The sequence below is a fragment of the Marmota flaviventris genome, chromosome 15, assembly GCF_047511675.1.
Source record: "Marmota flaviventris isolate mMarFla1 chromosome 15, mMarFla1.hap1, whole genome shotgun sequence".
Lineage (NCBI taxonomy): Eukaryota > Metazoa > Chordata > Mammalia > Rodentia > Sciuridae > Marmota > Marmota flaviventris.
The window spans coordinates 36723158-36749343 of NC_092512.1; the positions used below are offsets into that span (position 1 = coordinate 36723158).

At 34.6% G+C, this 26186-nt stretch overlaps 1 protein-coding gene across 1 annotated transcript in view; it reads left to right on the forward strand.

The window, feature by feature from the left end:
- The window catches only part of Rgs22 (regulator of G protein signaling 22), a 122809-nt gene that overhangs the window by 62236 nt on the left and 34387 nt on the right, over positions 1-26186 (forward strand). The window contains 7 exon segments of the mRNA XM_027946900.2: positions 6607-6801; positions 8918-9010; positions 12028-12200; positions 13508-13670; positions 16481-16639; positions 19768-19836; positions 22242-22403. Of these exon segments, the coding sequence (XP_027802701.1) occupies positions 6607-6801; positions 8918-9010; positions 12028-12200; positions 13508-13670; positions 16481-16639; positions 19768-19836; positions 22242-22403 (1014 nt within the window).

The window sequence follows — 26186 nt, forward strand, 5'->3', positions numbered from 1 at the left end:
AATGTCAAAGCAATGTATGGGCTCAAATAGGTTGGAGATTAAGGAGACAGATTATTGAACTGAGATTATGTGATTGTTAGTGATCTTGGAGATCAGTTTTACTGGCATGAAATGCAGATTGCAGTAGATTATGGAAGTATGGACATTTTTAAAGAAGAGAGGTAGTGGTAATAATTTGAGGGCAAAAGCTCAAAAGTAAGGAAATATTTAAGAATGGGAGAGTCATTTCACTCAAACAACTTTGTGGCATAAGGAAGGAAATGGAAGCAGTAGAAAGATTAAGAGAGCAAAGCACTAAGGAAATAATCCCTGCTACCCTGTTGGAAGTTCGGGAGGAATGTGGTCAGAGCATATGTGAATGGTTCAGGCTTGGAAAGGAATCTTCCTTTGAGACACAAGAAAAACACACAGACTTAGAGGAGAGATCTTGTGAGGAAAAGTTAGGGCATTCATAGTAGTGTTTTCTTTTTCCAGCGAAGTGGGAGATAAAGACTATGAATGTGACAAAGCATAAAAGTAAAGTTGAGGGCTTTAAGGAAGATGGCAACATTTAGAAAGTGGAAATGGAATTGGTCCAAAATAAGCAAAAAGCAGCAAGCTTTGCAATCTCAGCTGAGGTTTTTTGTTTTGCTTCTTTAAGTCTCCACAATGGAACCAATTTGTCATAGTTTTTACTGGGACCTTGAGGATAGAGTTGGAAAAATTAATGAATGGTTAGGTGAGCCCCTAATTGAGTCTCTGTCACAGTGGGGAGGAATTAGAGATATTCATGTGAGTGTCATTGAAATAATTGACAGTCTTCAGTTCTGATTGCATGTAAGTAAGAGAAGTTAGGTGATGTATGGTTTATTTAGAGGACAGAAAGAAGCTGTGGATTGCGCTGAAGGCAAAAAAAAAAAAAAAAACTCAGTGGGAGATCAGATAGAAAAGGAAGAAGAGTGTGATCAGAGATAGGAAATTGTGCAACTAATGTGGTAAGTGGTAAAGAGAAACTTGTTCTTAAGAAAATCATAAAGTGTGCTGGGTTGTGGCTCAGGGATAGAGCGCTCGCCTAGGACGTGTAAGGCCTGGGTTCGATCCTTAGCACCATATAAAAATAAATAAAATAAAGGTATTGTGTCCAACTACAACTAAAAAAAATCATAAAGTGGGGGCGGGGGAGGATTAAATGAACTCTAGATAGGGCAAAGGAGAAGAGGGGAGGGAGGGGAAGAGAGGGGAATAGGGATAGGAAAGACAGTGGAATGCAATGGTCATCATTACCCTAAGTACATGTATGAAGACACGAAGGATGTGACTCTACTTTGTGTACAACCAGAGATATGAAAAAATGTGCTCTATATGTGTAATATGAATTATAATGCATTCTGTTGTCATATATAACAAATTAAAATTTTAAAAAATGAATGGATAAAAAATGTGGTATATATATTCAATGAAATATTACTCAGCTTTAAAGAAGAATGAAATTATGCCATATGCTGGTAAATGGATGGAGTTGGAGAATATCTTGCTAAGCAAAATAAGCCAATCCCAAAAAACCAAAGGCCGAATGTTTGATATGTGGATGCTAATTCACAATAAAGGGTGGGGGCACTAGAGAAGAAAAAAATTACTTTAGATTTGGTAGAGGGAAGTGAAGGGAGGGGAGAGGAGGGGATTTGGGGATACAGGAAGGATAGTAGAATGAAGCAGACTTTTTTTTTTACTTTATGTATATATTATGCTTGCATGACCAATATGATTCTATAACATGTACACTCAGAAAAATGTGAAATTATACCCCATCTATGTATGATATATCAAAGTTTATAAATGCATTCTGTAATGTATAACTCATAAAAACAAATAAATAAAAAAGAAAAAGAAAATCATAAAGCAAAATTCCAGAAAGTAAAAAAGCCTAGGCAACTGGACACAACTGTGTATGGCAACTTGGTATGCAGTGTCCACAAAGGTAGGGTCATAACAGGATATGTATATACTGCGCATAGTCTCTCATGGGCCTCACGGTAGCAGTAGGTGGTAGACATAAAACAGGAGTGAAGGCAAGATGGGGAACAAAAGAGAAGGGAATAGATTTGGGTTCTACCAGAAGCTAGCAGTCATCATTTCTGTCACAATTATCCTAGTCACCATTTCCACATCTGCACAATTTTGCTCTCTTCAATGTTCCCAATTTCTTTTAAATCAAATGAGTTATTTTGACTTCAATTAAAGAAATTTATATGCAGCATGTCAAATCTTTTAAAATTATAGCTTTGAATGTAGCTGACCCAAAGACAAAGATGTTTTATTTTGCCATTTAGAGAATATTCCTGTTCAAATTTAACCTGACTTCTGAATTTTAGTTAGTGACCTGGGTTATTGAATTTCCTTTGAGATGACTTTGGAATTAATGGAGCAAATTATATATATATATATTCTAGTGCTGAGGATTGAGCCTGGGGCCTCATACATACTAGCAAACACTTCTAGTACTGAGCTACTCTTGCAGCCCAAGAGACACTTTTAAATGTTGTTAATTTGGTAATTTGAACTTTTAGTTTCCTAATGTACCTAAGTATGACATTAGTTTAATTTATGCACTTTAAAAAACTTAACAACTTAGGACATATTTAAGAATAGATTTTAATCTGTTACAATCCTATCTTGTTAGGTTTATAGTAAAGTAAGGACTAGTCAATTTTGTAAGTCAGTCTCCTAAAACCCTCCCAAAATTAGAAAAAGAAATATTTCTATATGAAGTGTGTATGTGTTGTGTGTGTATGTGAAACAACTTTAACTTTAAATATTATAAAATTGTTCAGTAAGAGTATGGTTCACTTTGGGCTACTATACCCAACTATTTCTAGAAAAGGAGGTTTTTGGTTTTCAAAGTTACAGAAACTGTAGATTATTTAACTAAACAGAACTTCTAGAATGGCTTTTAGCGTCTCTTCCCTGTATTTCACAGCACTCAAGAAGAGCTCTTCTCTGCTACTGTTCAAGCCTCATCTTTTAACCACTTTAAAAATTTTGAAAACTGTCTGTTAATTTTCCCTCTCACAAATCTCATTAATGTTATTTAAAGACCTTAAGTATTCTTTATATTCCTAGAAAATTTCAATAAATGACTGAAATTTCCTTTCTCTTATCATCTTGAAGCTCTTCAACATCTGCACTAATGACCCAGATCCTGCTTACCCATCTCCAATGTCTCTTAACTTTATTTCTCTTCAGTTGACTATAGAGATGGCCATACATTGTCATTTGCAACTACTCACCTCTAAATATTTGAACTCTGAAATTCTCCTTTTGGATCACAGTTTTGCTTTGAGTCATTAAGCTGTCATTCAACCACTTAGCAAAGGTTTGTTGAGTGCTTGTCACATGTTGAACTGTACAGTGCTCCCTTTTAACAGCCTTCCATTCCTCTACCTTATAACTTCTAGCTTCTTGATATTCTGATTTTTACTTTATGTGCTTTGCTAGTTTATTTTTTATTGATTTATCAATTTATTTGACAAAGATTAGAAACACTAAATGAATATAAGGATATATTAATAAAAATTACCAGAATTTAAACATGCACAGAAATAGAAAAAAGGAATTAAAAGTGAAGAACACAAAGAAAAATAAAACACAGGATTTAAAACCTGGAGTACTGCAGCATATTGTATGGCAGTGACATAAATTATTATCAAAGTGATTATCAAAAATCAAAAGATAATAAGTATTGGTGAATGTGGATTAATGATAACACTAAAACACTGTTTCAAATGTAAATGGCACAGTCATTATGGAAAACAGCATAGAAATTCCTGAAAAATTAGAACTAGAGCTACCATTGGATCCAGCAAATCTATGTAAGGTCAGGCAGCAGCGACCAAAAGGAGGCAGATTTTAAAAGGCCACTGAACGAGGCTTTATTGAGATTTCGCTCCCAGGCAGAACTCTTAGACTGACAGAGTGGGTCTAAGTAGAAGCGCTGGGGGATCCACGGGACTGGAATTCTTATTGGGCTTAGAGTCCCTTGGCCTACTGGAGTTGGTGATGGTGGTGGTGGTGGGAGCTGGCTAAGATCCAGGATTGGCCTGGGGACCCCGCTGATTGACAGGCGGTTCTGTCAGTGCTTGATCCGTGTTTCTTTCGCGCTCTTGTGTTGCTTGGTGCTTTGTTCCTCAGCCACCTCCACCTAACCATCTACTTCTGTGTATTTATTTGTTTATTTTAATTAATTTATTTAGTATAATTAGGTATATATGAAGGCAGAATGCATTTTTATTCATTGTACACAATTGCAGCACAACTTTTCATTTCTCTGGTTGTACACCATGTTGCATTGCATCATATGTGCAGTCATACATGTACCTAGAAGAATGATGTTCATCTCATTCCACCATCTTTCCTGCCCCCATGACCCTTTCCCACTCACTCCTCTTTGTCCAATCAAAGTTCCTCCATTTTTTTCCCATGCCCCCCTCGCCCCATGATGGATCAACATCCACTTATCAGAGAGAACATTCGGTCTTTGGTTTTATGGGATTGACTTACTTTTCTTTGCATGATATTCTCCAACTCCATCCATTTACCTGCAAATGCCATAATTTTATTCTCTCTTAATGCTGAGTAATAGTCCATTGTGTATACATACCACAGTTTCTTTATCCATTCATCTATTGAAGGGCATCCAGATTGGTTCCACGGTTTTATTTGCTTTCCTATTTTATTGTAGATCGTTTCAGTTGCTCTTTAACCAGCACCTTTAATCCTTTTTTTTTTTACTTGAACCTCACTTCATTTGACCTCTTCTAGTATTGTGTGTCTTCTCTATGGATTTGGTACAATTCAATAGTGGTTTATGGGATCTATTCTGCCAAGAACAGTTGGAGATTCACAGATGAATAAGTTATAGTCTTTTCCCTCAAGCATCTGAGCCCAGAAGAGAGGACACATAAGTACTTAATTGCAGTATAGGGTGTGGACATAGAACATATGATCTTAGGAGGAAAGCAAAAGCTTCCTAGAGGAGGAGAAATCCATGTTAGTTTTTAATTTTTTTAAAACCGGAATTTATCAAGCAGGCAAAATGTACAATAGGCTCAATATTCAAGATTGATGGAGCAATATGTATAATGATGTGGAATGGTAGACCTGCAAGATTAAAGGAAATTATAGAAAATTTGGTATTTGAGTATAAAGTTTGAAAGGCAATTCATGGAAGATAAGCATAAAAGATTGTATAGGCAGTCACTGGAGATCTCACTTGTAATATGTAGCTCTGTTGTAGCGTTTATCATACTGTATTCCACAGTGATTTTTCATCTTCATGTCACTACCAAGTGGGCTCCTTCAGGGCAGGCATTGGCCCTTATTCATTAATCTTTGCACACATAACACCTAAGCAAGCGTCTAAAACATAGTAGATACTCAGTAAATGCTTGTGTTATTAGTGTGGATTCTTTAAAACTTTTTAAAGATTTTTAAAATTCGGGCTCAGTGGCACACAACTGTAATCCCAGCTACTTGGGAGGTTGACACAAGAGGATTGCAAGCTCAAAGGGAGCCTGTGCAAAATAATATAAAAGGGTTTGGGATGTTGCTTAGAGGCAGAACACTCCTGGGTTCATTCCCTGCTATCACATATATATATTTCTGAGTTGAGTCTAGACATTGTAAGAACCTTTTTAAATATATTTTTTAGTTGTTCATGGACTTTTCTTATTTATTTATTTATTTATATGTGGTGTTGAGAATTGAACCCAGTGCCTTACACATGCTAGGCAAGCACTCTACCACTGAGCCACAACCCCAGCCCCAAATAGACATTCTTAGACACTCTATTTTTAAACCTGATGTTCAGGATACGGCATATCTAGTACATAAAAATTTTACAAATAAAATGTTATCAGATTTCTTCTCAGATATAAATATTATTGATAGACAAGACCAATGGGTAGAACAGAATAGATGTCTATGGCAGGTTGGTTAAAAGTTCTTTGTATATCTTCCCATTTACTCATATCCCCTTCCTGTACCTCCTCCAGAACGTAGGACACCACATGAAGATATTTTATGACAAAAGGGATAATTAGAAGACTCATAAAACTCTGTAGCTCAGTTAGGGAGGGCAAGAGGTCTGCTTGGTATCTAGAGTAGAAGACTAATAATAGTCAAAATTTCAGTTCTCATGTATTCTAGCCTCTTGTTTCCAAACAGGCAATTTGGAGCTGGGGCAGAATGTCTGCCTTGCATACACAAGGCCCTGGTTTGATGTCTAGTTCTACCAGCAAAAGAGCAGAGGGAGGCATTTCAAATAACTGGGGAAAGTAGAAAATGTTGTGAATATAAAGGAAAAAAAGGAGTCTTATAACCTTGACTCAATCATTATAGTACCTAGTACATCTTCAGAATTTTGTCAGCTAAGAGAAATTGGCAAATTGCTAACCACCAATGAAAAAATAGAAAAAGAAAACCCAAATTCTTTTGGGTAACACATTGCTTTGTCTTTAGTAGTCTAAAGCTTGTTTGCCTTCTCTTGCTGCTTTTTAAACGCCTTTGCTGAGGATGCTAACCACTGTGGTTTCTCCCAATGTCCTCTCATTCCTTCCCATCCTCCCTTAGTATATTTTTGCCACATATGTTGCTCCATCGGCCACTCTTGACATTGGACTGCAGCAGGAAAAGAAGAGAGACATTTACAAGAAAATACAACCACCATTTGAAGACCTCTTTGACACAGCAGAAGAGTACATCCTCCTCCTCCTTCTGGAGCCCTGGACCAAGATGATGAGGTCAGACCAAGCTACTTACAGAGAGGTATTGTGGCTCTGATAAAGGTGTGCACCTTTCCACTTTACTACACAACTAATGATAAGCAATACCGCTAACTCACAAGAGAAAAACTGAAAAAAAGAACTCACATGGGCCCCAGATATAGAGTTAAGATTTGTGTGGGTCAAAAGTTTATTTATTTATAAAAATAAAATAAAAATATTTTATGCCATTTCCCTATTGTCTCCTAACAAACATACTAAAATCTCTGTCATTTTTTGTTCCCTGTACAAATACGTCAGTAGAGAGAAATTTGAGTTCTGATTTTCTGTGAAGCAGCAAAAGATCCATGGTAACATACTAGTTAGTATATACTAATGTCCTATCTTGTTATGTCTCAGCAGTGGCCTTAATTCTGATTAAGGGAAAAAGCCTGTTTCATTTAATGCTCGATGAGTTATATGAATATTATACCCATGGAAAGTATAAATGTTTCCTATGTATTGTGAAAAGCAGGTCCTTTGACTTCAGTGCTTCTATTTTAAAGCATCCCCAGATATTTAGGTCAGAGTGTTTTGTTAGATAAAAATTTCAACACACTTGTTTTTCATTCCAAAAAAAAAAAGATTATTTTAATTTTTGGTACTTGAACATTTTCATTTTTCTTATTGGTGAGTGGAGGAATTTTCTTTAAATATTTATTTTGAATCACAAATTAAAACCATGCTTAGATATTCTTATGTTAAGTTAATCATGCATTGTATGCTTGAGGTGATTTAAGGTGGAACTCTGCTTTTTACTGCTATTCTTTATTCATATTCACTCAGCAACTTGTTAGATAGTCATGTCTTCAATCAGGAGGGGTAAGTTAGGTGATGATGGTAAAATTAATACCAAAGCACCTTGAATGGCACTATACTGGACAAGCTTGAGATTTACTAAATTCAACAACGAAAATAGATTTTCACTCCTGATTTCTCTCTTTTTTTCACTCCTGATTTTTCTCTGAAAAATTAGCATAACATCTTTTCTACTACAGAAATATATATACTAACTAGGAAAATCAGAAGATTATAAAATCTAAAAAACTTCTCTCTAATCAATTTTTAAAATCTTTACTCTATTGGGTAGAGGAAGGGTATTGTATAGGATATCCTGCAGTGGTAAAAAAGATTTGGAATATAACTAACTTCCCCAAACCCCAAATCTTCGACATTAGCAATGATACAGGACAAATTACATACTGGTTTTTATTTATATATATATTTGTAGTTGTAGATGGACAGAATACCTTTATTTTATTTGTTTGTTTTTATGTGGTTCTGAGGATCAAACCCAGTGCCTCACATGTGCTAGGCAAGCACTCTGCCACTGAGCTATAGCCCCAGCCCTACATACTATTTTTAATATATGGAAAAAATGAATCTCTTTCTTAGTCCTAGAAACTTTCTTAAATTTAGTCCAGAGAACTTCTCTAAAAGCCCAGATGACTCTTATTATGTAGACTCTTTCCTAAAAAGGATACTCAAGCAGACTACCCAAGCTTTCTATTAAATTCAGAAAGTTCTCTAGCAACTAGTTAGCCAAACCAGGTTTTCCCTGCAATAGAGACACAGTGATCTTGTTCTCCTGACTACATAGAATCGTGCTCTGAATACTGAGACCTGCTATGAAAATTAATTTAATGATTGTCTTATCTTTTGCTACAACAATAAAGCCTTTGCTCCCAGACTAATAACAATATGGAGTCCAGTCATTTCTTGTTCTCTTGTGAATTATTTGGTTCCTAAAGCTAGCAGTGTCTGCCTTCATGACTATTATCCTGTTACATTGAATATAAACTCGAAATGTGACCAACATATTTACATTGTTTGTTAGTCTACATGGGGTGTTCAAAAAGGAGGCATGATCATCAACAGCCTTATATCATTACATAAAAATGTCTGCAGTTTTTATTGCATGCATGTGAAGTGTGATTTTGCTGTAGCTAATATTTTTAACTATGTTAATCTTCCACTTTTGCCTCCAAAATAACTTGCTTTGTTGGCACTCATCCTTGTTTTTTAGCTCACTGTTTTTGGAAATTGAGCATTGTGCTCCACACTCTTTCATAATGTACATTCTGTTGATGTTACAAGCTTTGCAATTATTATTTTTTTAGGTGGAACTGGTGGAAGAAACTCGGCAGCTAGACTCTTCATGCTTCCGAAAGCTACGGGCTTTGCATAAAGAGACCCTTCACAAGAAAGACGAGGTAAGATAACTCTCTACATAGAAAAACTAGCCTTTTATCCTTGAGAGGGTTACTTTATATGTTGGTGGCTAGATCTTACCTTGAGGAGATCATGTACTGATAAAATGAGGACAGGCCACATCATTTTCCTGCTGGTTTTTTTGTTTGTTTGTTTGTTGTTTGTTTGCCTAGCACATTGCATTTTACAGGTATCACATTATATTTAACAAAAGAGCCAGAAAAACAAAGCAGATAAAGTAGAATAGGGAGACAAGCCATTTGTTTGACTTAGCTAAGACTGGAAACTTGAGCTTTTAAGCGACATTACAGTACTTTGAAGTATATTGTTTTTTTTGTTGTTTTTTTTTTTTGTATTTGCTCAACGTAAGAAATGGTAGTGTGACAGCAATAGACAAACAACAAAGAAAAAATATGAAAAGGAATTGGGGAAATTGGTTAAAAATGTCATAGAATTGACTAGGGTATTAAAGTGTTATTTTACCTTATAAATATGCAACTTTTGCATTGGCTAAATAAACCATGATAGATCCACACAATCATAAATTTAAATGTGTGCATCTACATAGAAATGATACTTAATTGACCTAGAAAAGGTCAAGGACATATTATAATATTAAAATGTATGGATCAAAAACAATGGTATGGACTGATCCTATTGATGTAAAATCATATATGCATTTCTACATGTATACATGCATACATGCAAAAAGAGATGTCTGGAAAGATATTCACCAAAATGTTAACAATAGTTTTGAGTGGTGATTTTTCACTTTCTTCTCTGTATCTACCTACAATTTTCATTCTTATACAATAAAGTTTTACAAAAACAAAAAGTTATTTTAAAATGTAAACTTTATAATAGTTGCTTTAGTAAATTAGAAGTTCTCTATTTGAGACATTACTGTTTATTATTTTTCTATGCTGAAAAATTTTATTTCTTGAGTTTAAGCAATGGAAGTCAATAATGAAAATGACAATACTGAAACAATAAAAAATCGAAATTATCTGAAGAATAACTGTACAGTTTATATATATGTGTCAACTGCCTCTGTGTGTTAAATTTCTTTATTGGCTTTCTAATAAAGCATTCCTCTGTGGTTGTTTAAATCCCTCCATCCCAATTCTCAAAGATGAAAAATTGTTTTAACAAATTTTCATCTTTGTTTGTAGGAAGAATCCCAGTTTGGCATCTTTCATGTTCTGAGTATTTTCAAACATTTTTATCTAAACATTTTATCTAAATGTTTTATCAAACATTTTTATTCAGCTCTGCATTCAGTTATGATACTTGATAACTTTTTCCTTAAAGTGCTTCTCTTAGGACAGAAAATACACTCACAAATCCTTTTGGAGACTTGTTTCATATAGGTGATAATTTGCTGTAACCAGTAGAGCCCCAAGTACTTTTTTATGTACTAAGAAAAAAAAAACAAACAAACAAACAACAAAAAACACCCCTCAAACCAAAATAAACACCTGTTGTTCCCAACAGCCAGAGTGGTTTTTGTAAACATTTTCTCATGGTTGCCTCTAGTCCTTTGATTTTTATGAAAGAAATAAAATGTCCCCAGTTCTCTTTAATAAAATTTTACACATATAAACTAAGAACAAAGAACTGTTTTGACATTGTAGAGTTCTAAGAAAGAGAGGCTCAAATTAAACAAATAGTAAGTGCCACTGCATATATGGCCCCCCAAAATTCCACCAGAAAACTTCTAGAACTCATAAATGAATTCAGCAAAGTAGCAGGATATAAAATTAACACACATAAATTAGATTTGTTCCTATATATTAGTGATGAATCTACTGAAAGAGAAATTAGGAAAACTGCCCCATTCACAATAGCCTCAAAAAAAAAAAGAAAAGAAAAAACAACTTAGGAATCAAACCTTAGAAGATGGAAAGATCTCCCATGCTCTTAGATAGGCAGAATTAGTATTGTCAAATTTACCAAAAGCATTATACAGATTTAATGCAATTCCTATTAAAATCCCAATGACATTCTTCATAGAACTAGGAAATGCAATCATGAAATTCAGTTGGAAAAATAAGGGACCTAGAAGACTGATTACTATCTTGTGAAGTATACATAAAAATCCATAAAGTTGTCACATTTTAAAGTTTTATTTTAAACTTCATGAACTAAAAATTGTTAACACTTTCCATAATCCTTCTACAGAAAGAGAGTTAATTCTTTAAATATTAGTAATTTATCTCATGGTCAAACACTTTCAATAGCACATATGAAGATAATTAATTATGTAAGTAATTATATGAAGAAGGAATTTTCGAAGAATAAGGCTGTCTCTTTGCACTTTATAGCTTGTAAACTATCCACAAAACAACAGATGTCTTAAAATTACCTAAAAATGTAACTTTTATAGGAAGGTGATTACATTAGAAGGATGCACTATTAGACAAGTATCTTTTATTGCTTTGTAACTTTTAAAAATTGTGTTATAGAAGAGTGTTTTATGTTCATGATGTATTGTTTAGAAAAAGAACCAAGTTACAACCTTCATTTTTGTTTGTTTGTTTGTTTGTGGTGCTGGGGATTGAGCCCAGGGCCTAGTGCATGCAAGGCAAGCACTGTACCAACTGAGCTGTATCCCCAGCCCACAACCTTCATTTTTAATAAACTACATGTAATATACAAAAAAGACTGGAATGATACAAAAGCATATTAATGGTGGCTATCTCTAATGTTATTACAATTGGTGATTTTTTTTCTTTTTACTCCAAAAGACATTACTTCTATACCAAGAAAGTATAATAAAATTAATATTTTAAAATAAGTGCTTTGTATATAGTGAATGTTTACTAAATATTCATATTAAGAAAAGAATGGAGTAAAAAGGAACAGAATAAGAATCTGAATCACCTAGATACTTTATCTACTTCTACCACTACTAAAAAGCCTCGGCTTAATTGTTGATTTTTCTTTCAATTTCTCCAATGAAAATTGCCAATAGTTTGTTGCATTTAAGAGATTTTTATGCAAAGTATTATGTCACTAGGGCACCACTGGTGAAACTGGAACTAGTGTTTTATCACTCTCTAATGTCTATAAAGAAACAGAATATTGGAATAATGTTCCTGAAGAATACAAGCATTTTCGTTTTAATGATCTGCTGAACAACAAACTGGAGTTTGAACATTTTCGTCAGTTTCTTGAGGCTCATTCTTCAAGGTGAGGAACCAGCACCATTTTTAAATGTATTCCTTACTTAACACATCATTTTTCTTAGCCACTGGTTTTGATTCAACATATTATAATAGTGCTAGATTTTTACCCATGTCACTAAAGACTGTTAAGCATAATTATCTGAAATTTGTATGGATTACTTTTTTGTTGGAATGCATTTTATTGTATCAAACTCCAAAATGTTATTTTAAGTGATTACACAATATTTATACTTTCAGCATTGCTTAACTTAAAACACCACTAGTACCTTCTACTTTTTCTTTTCTGCTGTTTATTTTGCATTTCTCTAGACAAGTACTTCAATTACAATTTCTGGAAAGTATTTCTTTTACATTTTTACATTTCACTAAGTTTCTTGTTTATTTTGATATCAGGGATTGAACCCAGGGGTGCTTAACCACTGAGCCACATGCCAGCCATTTTATTTTTTATTTTGAGACAGGGTTTCACTAAGTTGCTTAATGTCTTACTAAATTGCTGAGGCTAGCTTTGAACTTGTGATCCTCCTGCCTCAGCCTCCCAAACTCCTAGGATTATGGGTGTGTGCCACCATGCCCAGCTAGCTATTTAAATTACTAGACTATTTTACAATTTATTAATGGAAATAATGGGAATGGAAAAAACAAGTCTTTGGGAGTAAAAGAGAAAAGAAATTCTAAAATTAAGCAGCTTTGACAAAACTATCTTGCTGTTAGTTCCCTGAGATACAAATCTGGGACATATTAGCAAGAGTGCTTGGGTATCTCAATAAGTACAACTATATAATATATAAAGGAAACATTGTGGTTTTGAACAGAATCTTGGAAACTTATAACATTTACCTGTAATAAAATGAAGTATTGATCATATTGTTTTCTCTCAAGTTAATAGAAACTGGGTGCCAAATTTCACTCTATAGAGTTGCCCTTCATTGTGCGTGAAGTTTTTAAAATTTGGCCTTCTGTCAAATGGACATGTCGTATACAGACATTTCTCCAAATTTGAAATTGATGATCCTATTCCATCATTCGTGGAAGACCCCATCACTATTGATGAGCGGTTTTTTTTTCTGGTCCCAGTATTCCTTTTCATCACTCATTTGTTTAACCAGGATTAGGATTATAATAGTCAAGATAACTGCATAGGAAGGCAAGAGGTGACAGTGTGCTCATCAGTTCCATGGTCTAGTCCATTGTGCTCATTAGCCAAGACAGCCACTTTCTGAATCTGTCAAAACAGCAACTTGTTTAGTGTTTAGTAGAATTTAGAGAAATAAACAAGAAAGGCTCTATTTTTCTTTGTTTTCATTTTAGCATGGATCTTATGTGCTGGATAGACATTGAGCAGTTCCGAAGAATAACTTACAGTGATCTAAATCAAAGGGAGGCAAAATCTGTATACATTAAAAAGAAATACCTTAATAAAAAGTATTTCTTTGGACCCAACAGCCCAGCTACTCCATATCAGCAAAACCAGGTATCAGCATGTAAATCTGTTTTTTTATTTCAAGTATGAAAAACAGTCATTTATTTCTTTTTGCCAACAACCTGAAAGTCTGTTTTTCCTTTTGTTTTGCTTTTATGGCATATGCTAAACACTTTTGGTATCTTATTTATTTAGGTATTTACAATTCTATACATTAATGCCTTTAAAATTCATTCAAGTACATACTACAAGAATATGTTACTAAAAGTAATTTACAGGTTGAAAAGAACTTGTATTCATGTAGGTCTATATTAAGGACATTGCTCAGAAAATTAGGGATACAATTACAGCTTTATACCTATTGTACTTGAATTTCTCCTTCATTCATTCATTCATCAAATATGAGTGCCTTTGATATGCCAGACTGTGCTGGGTGCTCAGGACAAAAAGGAGAACAAGATGGACAAGTTCCCTGCATCTCTCAACATTCAAGAAGACAGCCATTGTCAACCATTAAACTAATCTCTCTTTCCTCTTAATTGTTATTATTCCAATCATAATTGATCTTTGAAAATTCTGTTTACAGTTGTCCCCAGAAACCATTTTCATTGATTAAGAACATAGGTTTGACCATTTTGTTATACCAGAGTCCTATAGATTTAGTCACAACTCATTAATAACAATAGCGTTATTAGACTTACAGCAAACACACACCTTAGATTGGGATTCAGCAATGGGTATGAATGCTCAGTGATCTAAATCAAAGGGAGGCAAAATCTATATACATTAAAAACAAATACCTTAATAAAAAGTATTTCTTTGGACCCATGTCTCAACTTTTATGCCTTTAAAATATAAAAAGTTAGGTATTATAATTTATTTAGTTTGAAGTTTGTAACTTCTTCATCACTACCTAAAGATCAAATATATACCATATGATTATGTATTTTAGAAGCTTAAAAGGATGTCTGTCCTAATGGTGCACATTTATAAATTCAGATTAATGTTAAATTTATTGAATTAAAGAAAAATGAATAGACACTCATGAATAGAGTAATCCAAACAAAGAAGCTGTAGCTTTGGAGGGGTTGGAAGAAACAAGTCTTTGGGAGTAAAAGAGAGAAGAAATTCTAAAATTAAGCAGTTTTGACAAAACTGTCTTGCTGTTAGTTCCCTGAGATACAAATCTGGGACATATTAGCAAAAGTGCTTGGGTATCTCAATAAGCACAACTATGAAATAAGTACATGGAAAACATTTGTTTTCTATTTGGTTTGTGCTATATCGTGTGAGGGTTCATGTATCTGATGCTACTGTGTGAACCTTCCATAGTACATACGACTGCATGGCTATCATAGCAGAATTTTTCCAGTGACTCTGCTTCATTTTATCATAACATTTTTTTGTTTTGTTTTGTAAGTATTTTTAGTTAAGATTGACACAATATCTTTTTTATTAATTTATTTTTATGTGGTGCTGAGAATCAAACCCAGAGCCTTACTCTTGCTAGGCAAGTGGCTTTACCACTGAGCCACAACCCAACCTCATCCCTACATTTTTAATTACTTATTTTATACTTGAGGCTGTCCAAATGATATTAAGTTTTATAAAGATCATGCCAGTCATAATATCAGTTACTTAGCACTTTGCTCTTTGATTAGCAGGGTAATCTTTTCCTTTTTTTATGTAAAAACAATATTATTATTTGATTGTTTATTATTTGATAATATTATTTATTATTAAAAAAGGACTAAGAAGTATTTCTCTTTATAATACAATATTAGTAATTTATTAGTAATTTATTAACATGACTAATCAAAGGAGAACTAAATAAAGAGGGTGAATGTTCCAGTCAGCAATCCAGAAATTTTGAGCAGTATGTAGACAGAAACAGGTAGAGGACAGATAATTTACAACAGGAAATAGCCATTAGTGGGTTGTTGAGGCCAATAATTATGCTACAGGAAAATTTGGGCCACAGAGAAATTGTTTTTGAACGGTACCACTTATGTAAGACTATTATCTGTCAAAATGGCATTTTTCTACTTCCTGTTGCCTACTTTCTTCTGAGACTTGTTAAAATGCCCTGCATGGGCTGAGGATGTGGCTCAAGTGGTAGTGCGCTTGCCTGGCATGTACAGGGTGCTGGGTTCGATCCTCAGCACCACATAAAAAGAAAATAAAGATGTTGTGTCCACCAAAAACTGAAAAAAAAAATATTAAAAATTCTCTCTCTCTCTTAAAAAAAAAAAAAAAACAACGCCCTATATAACTACCACAATTGTCATCCTGCTGTCTCCATTCAAAGTTTGTAGGAAATGGAGTATTTATTTTTCTTTTTCAAAAAAGAAATGGCTCGATTTGACTAGAATTACAAATTCAGCTTAGAAGAGAACTTAGAAAGCTAACAGATGAATGCTCTCATTTTATAATTGAAGATATTGTGTCCATGGAGGGAAAAATGCCTGTGCTTGTGATAATACAGAATAAAAATCCCACCCCTGGGGCCGGGGATGGGGCTTACTGGTACAGTGCTTGCCTAGTATGTAGAAAACCCGAGGTCCAATCCCTCAGCACTGGGGGGAAAAAAAAAAAAAAACTACCTCTGTGTTCTTCACATTTTATTTTATAGTAAGCCAAATCATACTTCTTGAACAACCACCATACAAACAACCATTCTTGGTTGACATTAAGGGAGTTGTCTGTCATTCCTTTATACATTATAGCCAGAAAACAAAAACTTTGAAAAATTGTGGTACCTGTCAAGTTTACTGCAATAGTTTGGAATGAATGAATGAATCTTAGTGTTATTTGACAAAGCACAAGTTTGTAGTTACTGTTTCATTTTTTTATTTTCTTAGATAATGCATTTAAGTGGTGGCTGGGGGAAGATTCTCCATGAGCAGCTTGATGCATCTATTCTAATTGAAATTCAGAAGCATGTCCTAAACAGGCTAGAAAATGTGTGGTTGCCATTGTTCCTTGCAAGTGAGCAGTTTGCAGCCCGTCAAAAGATTAAGGTAGGAAATTTGTATATTATTTGAATAGCAATTGACAGTACCTGTCAAAACCTCACATGCTAACCTGCTGAGCCAGCCACTGTACTTGTGTGGTTCAAAGCCTGGAGTCAGACTTCTAAGATTTTAATCTCAATACTGCCACATATTAATTGTACCACTTTTAAGTTTCACAAATTTAATTTTCTCATTTGAAAAATGGAACTAACAGGGGCTGGGGCTGTAGTTCAGTGTCAGAGTGCTTGCCTAGCATGCGTGAGGCACTATGTTTGATCCTCAGCACCACATAAAAAAAAAAAAAAAAAGCATTCTGTCCATTTACAACTACCCCCCAAAAATCTTTTTAAATAGAACTAATAATAGTAATTGCTTCATAAGGTATTTGTGAAAATGAAATAAAATTAATATGGTTAGTTTCTTAGCATGGTGCTGAGCATACAACAAACATCAAATGTTGCCTATTAATATAGTTGCTATTTAAAATTTTTTTTTAGTTGTAGATGAATACAATATCTTTATTTTATTTACTTATTTTTATGTGGTGCTAAGGCTCGAACCCAGTGCCTTATATGTGCTAGGCGAGTGCTCTACTGCTGATCCACAACCACAGTCCTATAGTTGCTATTTTTAATATTATTAAGTCCTCACACAAATGGGCAAGGATATATAGACATCACTGTAATACCATAGGGGAAAATAGTTGAGTTACAATAATTTCACACTATGGAAAACTATTCAGATTACCATATAAAATAAGATTATAAAAATGAGATGAAATATAAACTTGAGATTTCTATATGTATTGATATGAAATATGTTATTTATTGACTGAAACAAGCAGAGCAATATATGGCAAATAATTCTATTATATCTATTTCCATCTCTATATCTGTATATATACATATCTGTCTGTCTATATATTTATCTTTCCATTCAACATTCTAGCTACCTATTATGATTTGGATCTGAGGTGTCCCCCAAAAGCTCCTCTGTTAATGCAGGAATGTTGGAGGCAAAATGATTGGATTATTCAGTTACAGTTGGGTGGTAATTGTAGGCCAATGGGGCTGATCTGGAGGAGGTGGGTCACTGGAGGCATGCCCTGGAAGGGTGCATCTTCCCTGCGGCCTCTTCCCCCTCCTCTCTGCTTCTGGCTGCCTTGAGCTGAGCAGCTTCCTTCTGCCATGCCCTCCCCCCACCATGTGGGCCTCACCTTGGGCCCAGAGGAAAGGAGTCAGCCATTTGTGGACTGAAACCTCTGAAAGAGTGAGCTCCAAATAAACTCTCCCACCTCTAAGTCCTTCTCATCAGGCACTTGGTCACAGCAATGCAAAGCTAACACACTGCCTATCTTTTTACTTATACTTCTAAAAGGACCTGCCTCCTGGGAATGGGTTTGAGGAGCAAGCAGGATTTTTACTTTATAAAGTGGAGCTTTTTTTGCTTTGTTTTATTTTTATTTTATATGACCAAGTATTACTTTGATCACTTAAAACGTCATTAGCATTCCTAAAAGCAGGCAAGACTGATCTTTACAAAAATAATAGAAGGGTTGGAAAACATGTAATTTTGGACTAAAAGACATATGGCATTAATACTGATCAGGAAGAACCCGAAAAAGCTTTTCTCTGTATTGTATTCAATTTATTAAACACTTTGAGGTCTACTTATCTGAAAATGTAGACTTTCGAGCAGAGCAACTTAGGGAAAAAGCAGTACATCTGGGAGCACAAAATTTATAGTATGGAGAAAAAGAGCCAATTTGTTTCAGGCAAAAAGTTCCTGGAAATAAACTTTGGGAAAACTCAAATCTCCTTGTTCCCTTTTCTTCGGGGAAACTCCAATTCACTATACAAAGCCAAGAAAAAGGACATTTGGCTTACTAATATTATTTACCACATTTTCTCATTATGTTTACCACAGTAATTTTATCGTAACTTGTAGTCATTTCCTGACTTAGCATTCTTTGGATGGTCAGCAAAATAAACTGATTCTGGCAACCTTAAGCCAAAGACAGAAAGGAGGGGTGAGAATTTATTATCAAATGGTGCTGGTGCATCGCACAACTTAGGGAAAGAGTTAACACCCAACCTTCACAAAAAATGTAGGTGAGGACAGCCCCAGGAACCCTCAAGAGTTCTCAGATCTTTTCTCCAAAGTGTGGCTATTAAAAAGACTTGGGCCTGAGGATGTAACTCAGTGGTAGAGTACTTACTTAGCATGCACAAGGCCTTGGGGTTTAAACAGTTTAGCCCAACTGGTCCTAGTCCTTGTTTCTCTAGATCTACTCTTGGATCTATCTGCTATGGGTAGGGAGGTAGGGAGAAAGAGCACAGATTTGACAGGAGCAATTCCCAGAAAGGGAAAATATTATATAGAGACAATAATCCCAAAAAACACAGTTGTCTCTTAGTATCCATGAAGTACTATTTCCAGGACCCCCTTGGATACCAAAAATCTGCTGATGCTCAAGTCCCTCATATAAAATGATGTAGCATTTGCATATAACCCAATCCTCCAGTAGATTTTAATTCACCACTAATTACTTTTAAAACATTCTAAGGTAATGTAAATACTTTGTAAATAGTTGTCATACTGTATTGTGGGGAATAAAAAGGAAAAAGTCTATGCTTATTCAGTACATATATAATTTTTTTCTGAATATTTTCAATCTGAGGTTGGTTGAATCCATGGATGAATAACCAATGGATAGGGAAGGCTGAAGGGATCTACTGTGTTTTTCTCTGTGTTAGGAGTAACTTTTGGACTCTTCTAAAATTAATTGTTGAAAAGTACATGGTTAGGAAATAGCACAAAAATCTGAGGAGCTAAAATTATCACTCCAAACTCAGTTTTTATGTGAGCCAAAATAAAATAATCATCTGCATTTAGGGGATTGTGGTTGGGTGTAATCTCTATTTTGCAGATAAGGAAACTGTTCTGAGAATGAGTGGCTCACCTAGAAACCTGACTACAGGGCTTTTATTTCTAATTGATCCTCTTCCGCCTGAATGACTCCATCTCTTATCCAACTTGACCTTTGCCTCATTTTTTAAGCTATTAAATTGGTAAATAATCTCAAAGCTGGACATTCTGAATAAGGGGGATAAAATCGTTGGTTTTGTTTTTAGGTACAGATGAAAGACATAGCAGATGAGCTTTTACTACAGAAGCATGAAAGGAAAATCGGGATCTGGAAGGCAAGTGATCATTATATTCCTCCTCTTCTAAGTTCCACTCCGTCTAAAGTATTATTTTTCCTTCCTCTTCATGTTCAAAAACCTTCATCAAAGACACTGCTTTCTGAACCACCAACCGATTGCTGATAACTGTTCTTACTTAGCAGATGGAAGTTTGGCACAAGTGTGACTCTGCCAGAGCTCTCTTCTTAAGAATTCCTTGACCACGACCATAGAAGTGTGTCCTTTAATTATGATGTTTTATTTTGTTTTGTTTTTGCACAAGGCCCTGGGTTTGGTCCCCACACACATACTCTGTGTGTGTGTGTGTGTATTTGTATATGAACATATACATACATATATATGTATATATAAAACACATACATATATACATATATGTACACACATATATATATGTGTACATACACACACACACACATATATATATATATATACATATATTCTGATTGTGATGGATTTATTGAGACAAGCTATTCTTTCCAGCATATGGTAGTTTATTTATTTTTGAGAGTAGATTATACAAAAAGAATACTATGCAACGGGATCAGCAAGTTTAGACATTTTACATTATCCCCTTTATTTAGAATAAGTTTAGCTTTAAAAGAATTAAGATACTATCATTTCAGTGATTATTAAACCCACTCTAATGATACCTTACTAGTAATTGCCCATTTTGCGATTTATAAGCATCATGAACATAGTCGTCATCCCTTTGAGCCTACAAGTTTATGTGTATTTATTCTTCTGCAGGTCATGATAGAAGGCCACACTAGGCCCAGGTGATCTCCTGCAAACCAACAAAGATAAAAATTTAATCAAATGTTAGAGGAATGCATGTGTATGTTAGGATGCTCTTTCCTGGATTTCCTCTTGAACGGAAATAATTTTTTTAAATGTTTGATTTTTTTTTTCTGTGTTTTTAGTTGGAATACTAAATAGAATGAGCTTATATTTTATGTTATTGTGCCTTATATATTATATTATTTTCTATTTAGTTAAATTATGGGTTTTAGTTAAATTACTAAGTTTTAGTATCTTAAGAAGCAGGTCTTAAAACAGTATTTGTTGAGTGGGTTTTAAATAAACATCCCAGTCTAATCCATAGTTGTTTCTATTTATGGGGCTATAATTTTAATATGGACCAGATGGTAAGGGACTTAAGTTTTTGTCCAGAGACCATGGCATGTGCCTCACTAAAGCAGTGATAGACATCTATGCACTTTATCTGGGTTAATGGCACCACCACCCATCCAGACTGCCTGGAAATGTGTTCACCCCTCAGTTCCAACTCAGATGTCATCTTCAAGCCCTGCTCTCTAAAGGCTTCACTTTTCCATGCAGAATTAGTTATTCTTTCCTTTGTATTCCCACGGCACTTTATGTAACTCTGTTAAACATTTGTATTGATGATCATATACGATTTTTTCTCCCAAGGAATTTATTTTGTGCCTTGTCAGTGATAAATATTTTTCTTGTAATTTAATCATTAATATAATCTGTAAGTCCATCTAAAATGGTGCCTTGGGAATGATGCTTTCTTGTATGGTTGTACACGACGATCAACTCTGGGGAACTTCAATAAAATTAAAATCTATTCATCAAATTCAATAAAATCCATTTCTTATGTTTTTAATCTGAGAGGATAAAGGGAATTGAATGTGTGATTTTAAATAATCAAAATAAAAGGAGGAGACATGTTACATTTCAAAATTGTGAAGATATAAAATACATGTAGGTTAAAAATGCCCTTCAGCATTACTGAAGCACCATGGGTGCCTCTGGATTTCATGTTGCATGGTGCAAATCCTCAGCAGAGAAACTTTATTATTTTAAAAAAGTTACTTACTACTTGTTTTTATAATTATTGATTATTAATCATAATGTATTATTAAAATAATACGAAGATGTTCTGCCTAAAACCATGAGCTTTCAGGATACAATTATAGTGAAGTTCAATTAATTGATATCTTTAAAAAATTAGAAACTCTTAAGTGTTACACTGCTTTTACTTTTTAAAAGGCAGGAGAATTATGTAATAGTAAAATAAATAATGGAGTAATATCTAATCATGACATTAAGATTATCATGTTGTGTTTGAGTGCCAAACTCTTACCACCCGCCGACAGGTAGGGTTGCCAAGTTGCAGTGTTTTAACATTCTCTATGTAGCCATGTGTTCTAAGTCAACTAGTCATTTCCTTTTCCCTCTACCTTTAAAAAACATGATGCCATAAAAATATACAGGAGACAAGAGAGCGGGGGAGGGGAGTTGTCCAGTTCTATGGTATACATGACATGAATTTCAACAGCCAAAATTAAAGGAGATAAAAGTCAGTAATTTAGCCTACTTGGTGACTTTTCTACTTTTTAGAGCACAGTTAATTTTCTGTATTCTGTTTTGCACAGCCAGTGGAGAGTAAATGGATTTCTTCATGGAGTGATATTATTGCTTTTCGTAAAGCATTGTTGAATCCAGTTACTGCAAGACAGTTCCAACGTTTTGTGGCTCTAAAAGGAGATTTACTAGAAAACGGGGTGCTCTTTTGGCAAGAAGTACAAAAATATAAGGTATCGTATTGGAAGCTGAGGAAAAGCCACTTCTTTTGTGAGGAGGAAATGCATTAACATATCAAATTCCTAACTATAACTCTCTAGACAAGATTTGTATAAGATCTCAATTTTGCCATCTTCTTCATTCCCAATTTTAAATACTGAGATGCTTATTACTCGTTGTCTAGATACACTTACTATTATATCGTGAAGAGTAAGTCCTAAAATGGTAGTAATAGGTTTTTCTAAGGCATTAACATGTATTATGATCATAGAACAAGTACCTTCCTGGAGAGAGTTTTAACTGAATTTTTCTATCTTACATATGTATATATATAAGCGTGCCATACACATTTTTTCCCTTAAGATATCCATATAGCCAATACCTCTTTATAAGAATTCCTCCCAACTAAATTTATAACAATTGTAATCAGAGATTCCGCTTTATAGATAAACCACAGATGAGAAAGGTTTTTCTATTAGAAAGAAAGGCCAAATTCTTAACAAAATAAATAAGAGAATAAGGGGTTAGACACACAGATAGTTTATTTGCAGATTAAAGTGTTTAATGGAATCATATATTATATTGTCTAGACTTGAACAGAGAAATGTTGTCTAAAAATACTTAAGAGGTATCTAGCCTCTGTTTAAATGCTCCCAGGGGTGTAGGCTTATTTTCTTGTAATCAGCCTATTTTATCTCATTGTAAGAGTGGGGAATAAAAATCGAACTAGAATTCAAGAGTACAGTGTTTTCAGTTGGTCTATAATGTAAGTTTGTATTATGCAACACTAATACAGTTGCATAATATTTGTTCAATAAAATTCATGCTTTCTCCAACATACCATGAAACTTTTTTCTACCTTTTTCTGGTTTTGTACTATTCTCAGTTTAGGTTGTAACAGAAAAAAAAATTTTTTTTGAGAAGTTTTTTCACAATGTTTCCCAACAATCATACCAAAATAAAATTTTTGAGAATTAGAAAGGAGGTAGAGTTTGCTTTCCACAACAGACAATTTTTGAGCAGGGTGGGCAGAATCATCTTAAAGTGAATATGAACATGAATAAGCCCAAGACTGATAGGACAAGAAGAATGAGGTAAACCTTATAAAAAAATATTTAAAAAGAGCATGGACTCATAGAAGCCACTCTTAGTGTTGTGGCTGCCCTTAGTCTCCATTTTAGTATCTTTTCTGCAGTATGGCATGAAGGACTTAAGAGTACTCGGTGGCTATATTTTAAAATACACTATAAAATTAGAAATCACGCTATGGGAATAAATCCATTCCTCTGAGAAACATCTCTTTTGTGTCTGGAAAGGTGAGCACAGTGTGTTGGCAGGGTTTGAGTAGGTATAGGTGTAGCACAGAGGTAATGCTGGGGTGGTGGGGCAGGGAGATCTCAGCAGGAGTGGTGGCCCTTGTACTGGGTCCTGAGGGAACTTGCCGGCTGGAAGGGGCTCCACTGGGCAAAGCCTTCACTGAGCTCATCTTATGGGGCTTACTCTGCTAAACATTTATTGTCTGGCAGATATTGTCTTAATGCTTTTCATGTAATAATGAATTTATTCTTCACAAGTATCCTATGAGTTCAAGGATATTTTCACCATTTTACAGATGAGAAAACTAAAGCACACACACAAAAAGTTAAACTCCCAACATCACCAGCTAGTTAAATTATAGAGCAAGAATTTGAAACAAGTCATTCCAATGGGAAAGCCTAAGTTCTTAACCTCAAAGTAACACTGTCTCCTAGTAATGATTACGGTAATATTTAAAGAGCTGGCTGGAATAAGCTTAATCAGATGTTATTCTGTATTGTGAAAAAATCAGAAAGAACCAGATGTGCAACAAGAGGACACTGGTTACAATTATGAAACATCTCCACAACAGAATACTTTGTGTCAGTAAAAATCATGCTGTGGGAGAATCATCAATGATGGAAAAACATGTTTATATCATTGATTTATTCTAAAGTAGCTACTAGAAAACAGTATGATTTGATCTAAAATGTGTGTGTGTGTGTTTATACAGAAAAGATTAGAAGGACATTTTCATCTAACAAATATTTATTGAACCCCTACCAGGGGCCAGGTTCTATATCCTGAGGGTTCAACCATGATCAAAATAATCTCTCTTCAAACTCATGATATCAAGAGAGGTTCAGACGATGGCAGACAAAGCAATAATAAGTATGTCATTAGGGCAACAGCAGTAGGGGAAGCCCAGGATGCTAGGGAAGTAGGCAGGATGGATGTCTCTCTTGGAGTCTTGGAGAACGTACTAGAAGGAAACATACTTAACAAGACCTCTATAATAGGTGACAGTTAACTAGGCTAGTGGCATGACAGGGTGGGACAATTAGGAAAAAAATCAGGCCCAATCAAAAAATTCTTCTATATGATAAGCCCACTAGTAATGGCAAATAATGCATCCCATAATGTAACAAATGCCATTTAAATATGTTTTTTCTAAGGTGATGCTAAATTAAATAGAAATGCTAACCATTGTTACAATATAATGTTTTATATTAAGCTTTTTCACACATAACTTTTGCCAAACCATACATAAATTTTACATGACTGGTACAAGAATTTTTCTTTCATATTATGTGTAAGACAGCTAATACAATGACTGATAGGTACTGGACACTTAATAAATATTAGGTAATTTCTGACCTAGAATTAGAAGTTTTCAAACTTGTTTGTTTTCAACTGATTAGAAAACAATGTCTGGCTGGACCTAGTGGCGCACACCTGTAATCCCTGCAACTCAGGAGGAGCGCAAGTTCAAGGCCAACCTTGGCAATTTAGTGAGGCCCTAAGCAACTTAGTGAGACCTGTCTCAAAAAAATCACAAGGACTGGGGATGCAGCTCAGTGGTAGAACCCTCACTAAATTCATTCTAGTAGCAGAAAAATAAATTAAAAATAGCTTATTGAGCCCCTACCTGGGGCCAGGTTATATATCCTGAGGATTCAACCATGATCAAAATAATCTTCTCTCTCCAAACTCATGATGTCAATAGAGGTTCAGATGATGGTAGATAAGGCAATAACAAGTGTGTCATTAGCGCAACAGCAAGGGAAGCCCAGGATGTTATGGAAGTAGGTAGGATGGATGTCTTTCTTGGAGTCCTGGAGAACTTACCAGAAGGAAACATTTCAGCTAATGTCTGTGGCTGGAAAATGCTATAATTCAGACTAAGTTATCTCTTTATTAAGAAAAAGAATATCCCTTTATTTGTGACTTAAAAACTGGGTCAGTTTAAGAGATGGTATTACTTTTATGTTTTTTATGAAGAGGATAATATGATGGGGTAATTGGAACAATATACATACTAAACGATATATAATGCCATTCCTTTTCACCACCAGCAGGCCCACTTTCTTCACTAACCTTTTTAAGCCCAAGTCAATTTGGTGAAAAAGCAGCCTGGTGGGGAAAGCTATTGCATCTACCTGTAGCCTGAGTTAGATGCCCATTCTTGATATGCTGCACGGATCTTCTATATACCTCTACCATAACATACCATAACTAGCTATCCTGAATTTAAGTAACATGTTTTCACATTTCTGCAGTAGAGATTGAAACCTCCAAGGGCATGAGCTGTGTCTGGAGTCTCAGCTCTGTGTCTGGTAGGTAGCAGGCTCTCAATATATAGTCATTAAATGAGTCAAAGCAGGCATTAAAGCTGTTTCTTTGCCTGGATAAACAAGTGATCTGTATTAAATGAAATCTGTACCTATATAAGGTGCATGTATTAGTTTTAGGTTCTTCAAATCCAACAGAAAGAAAAGCTA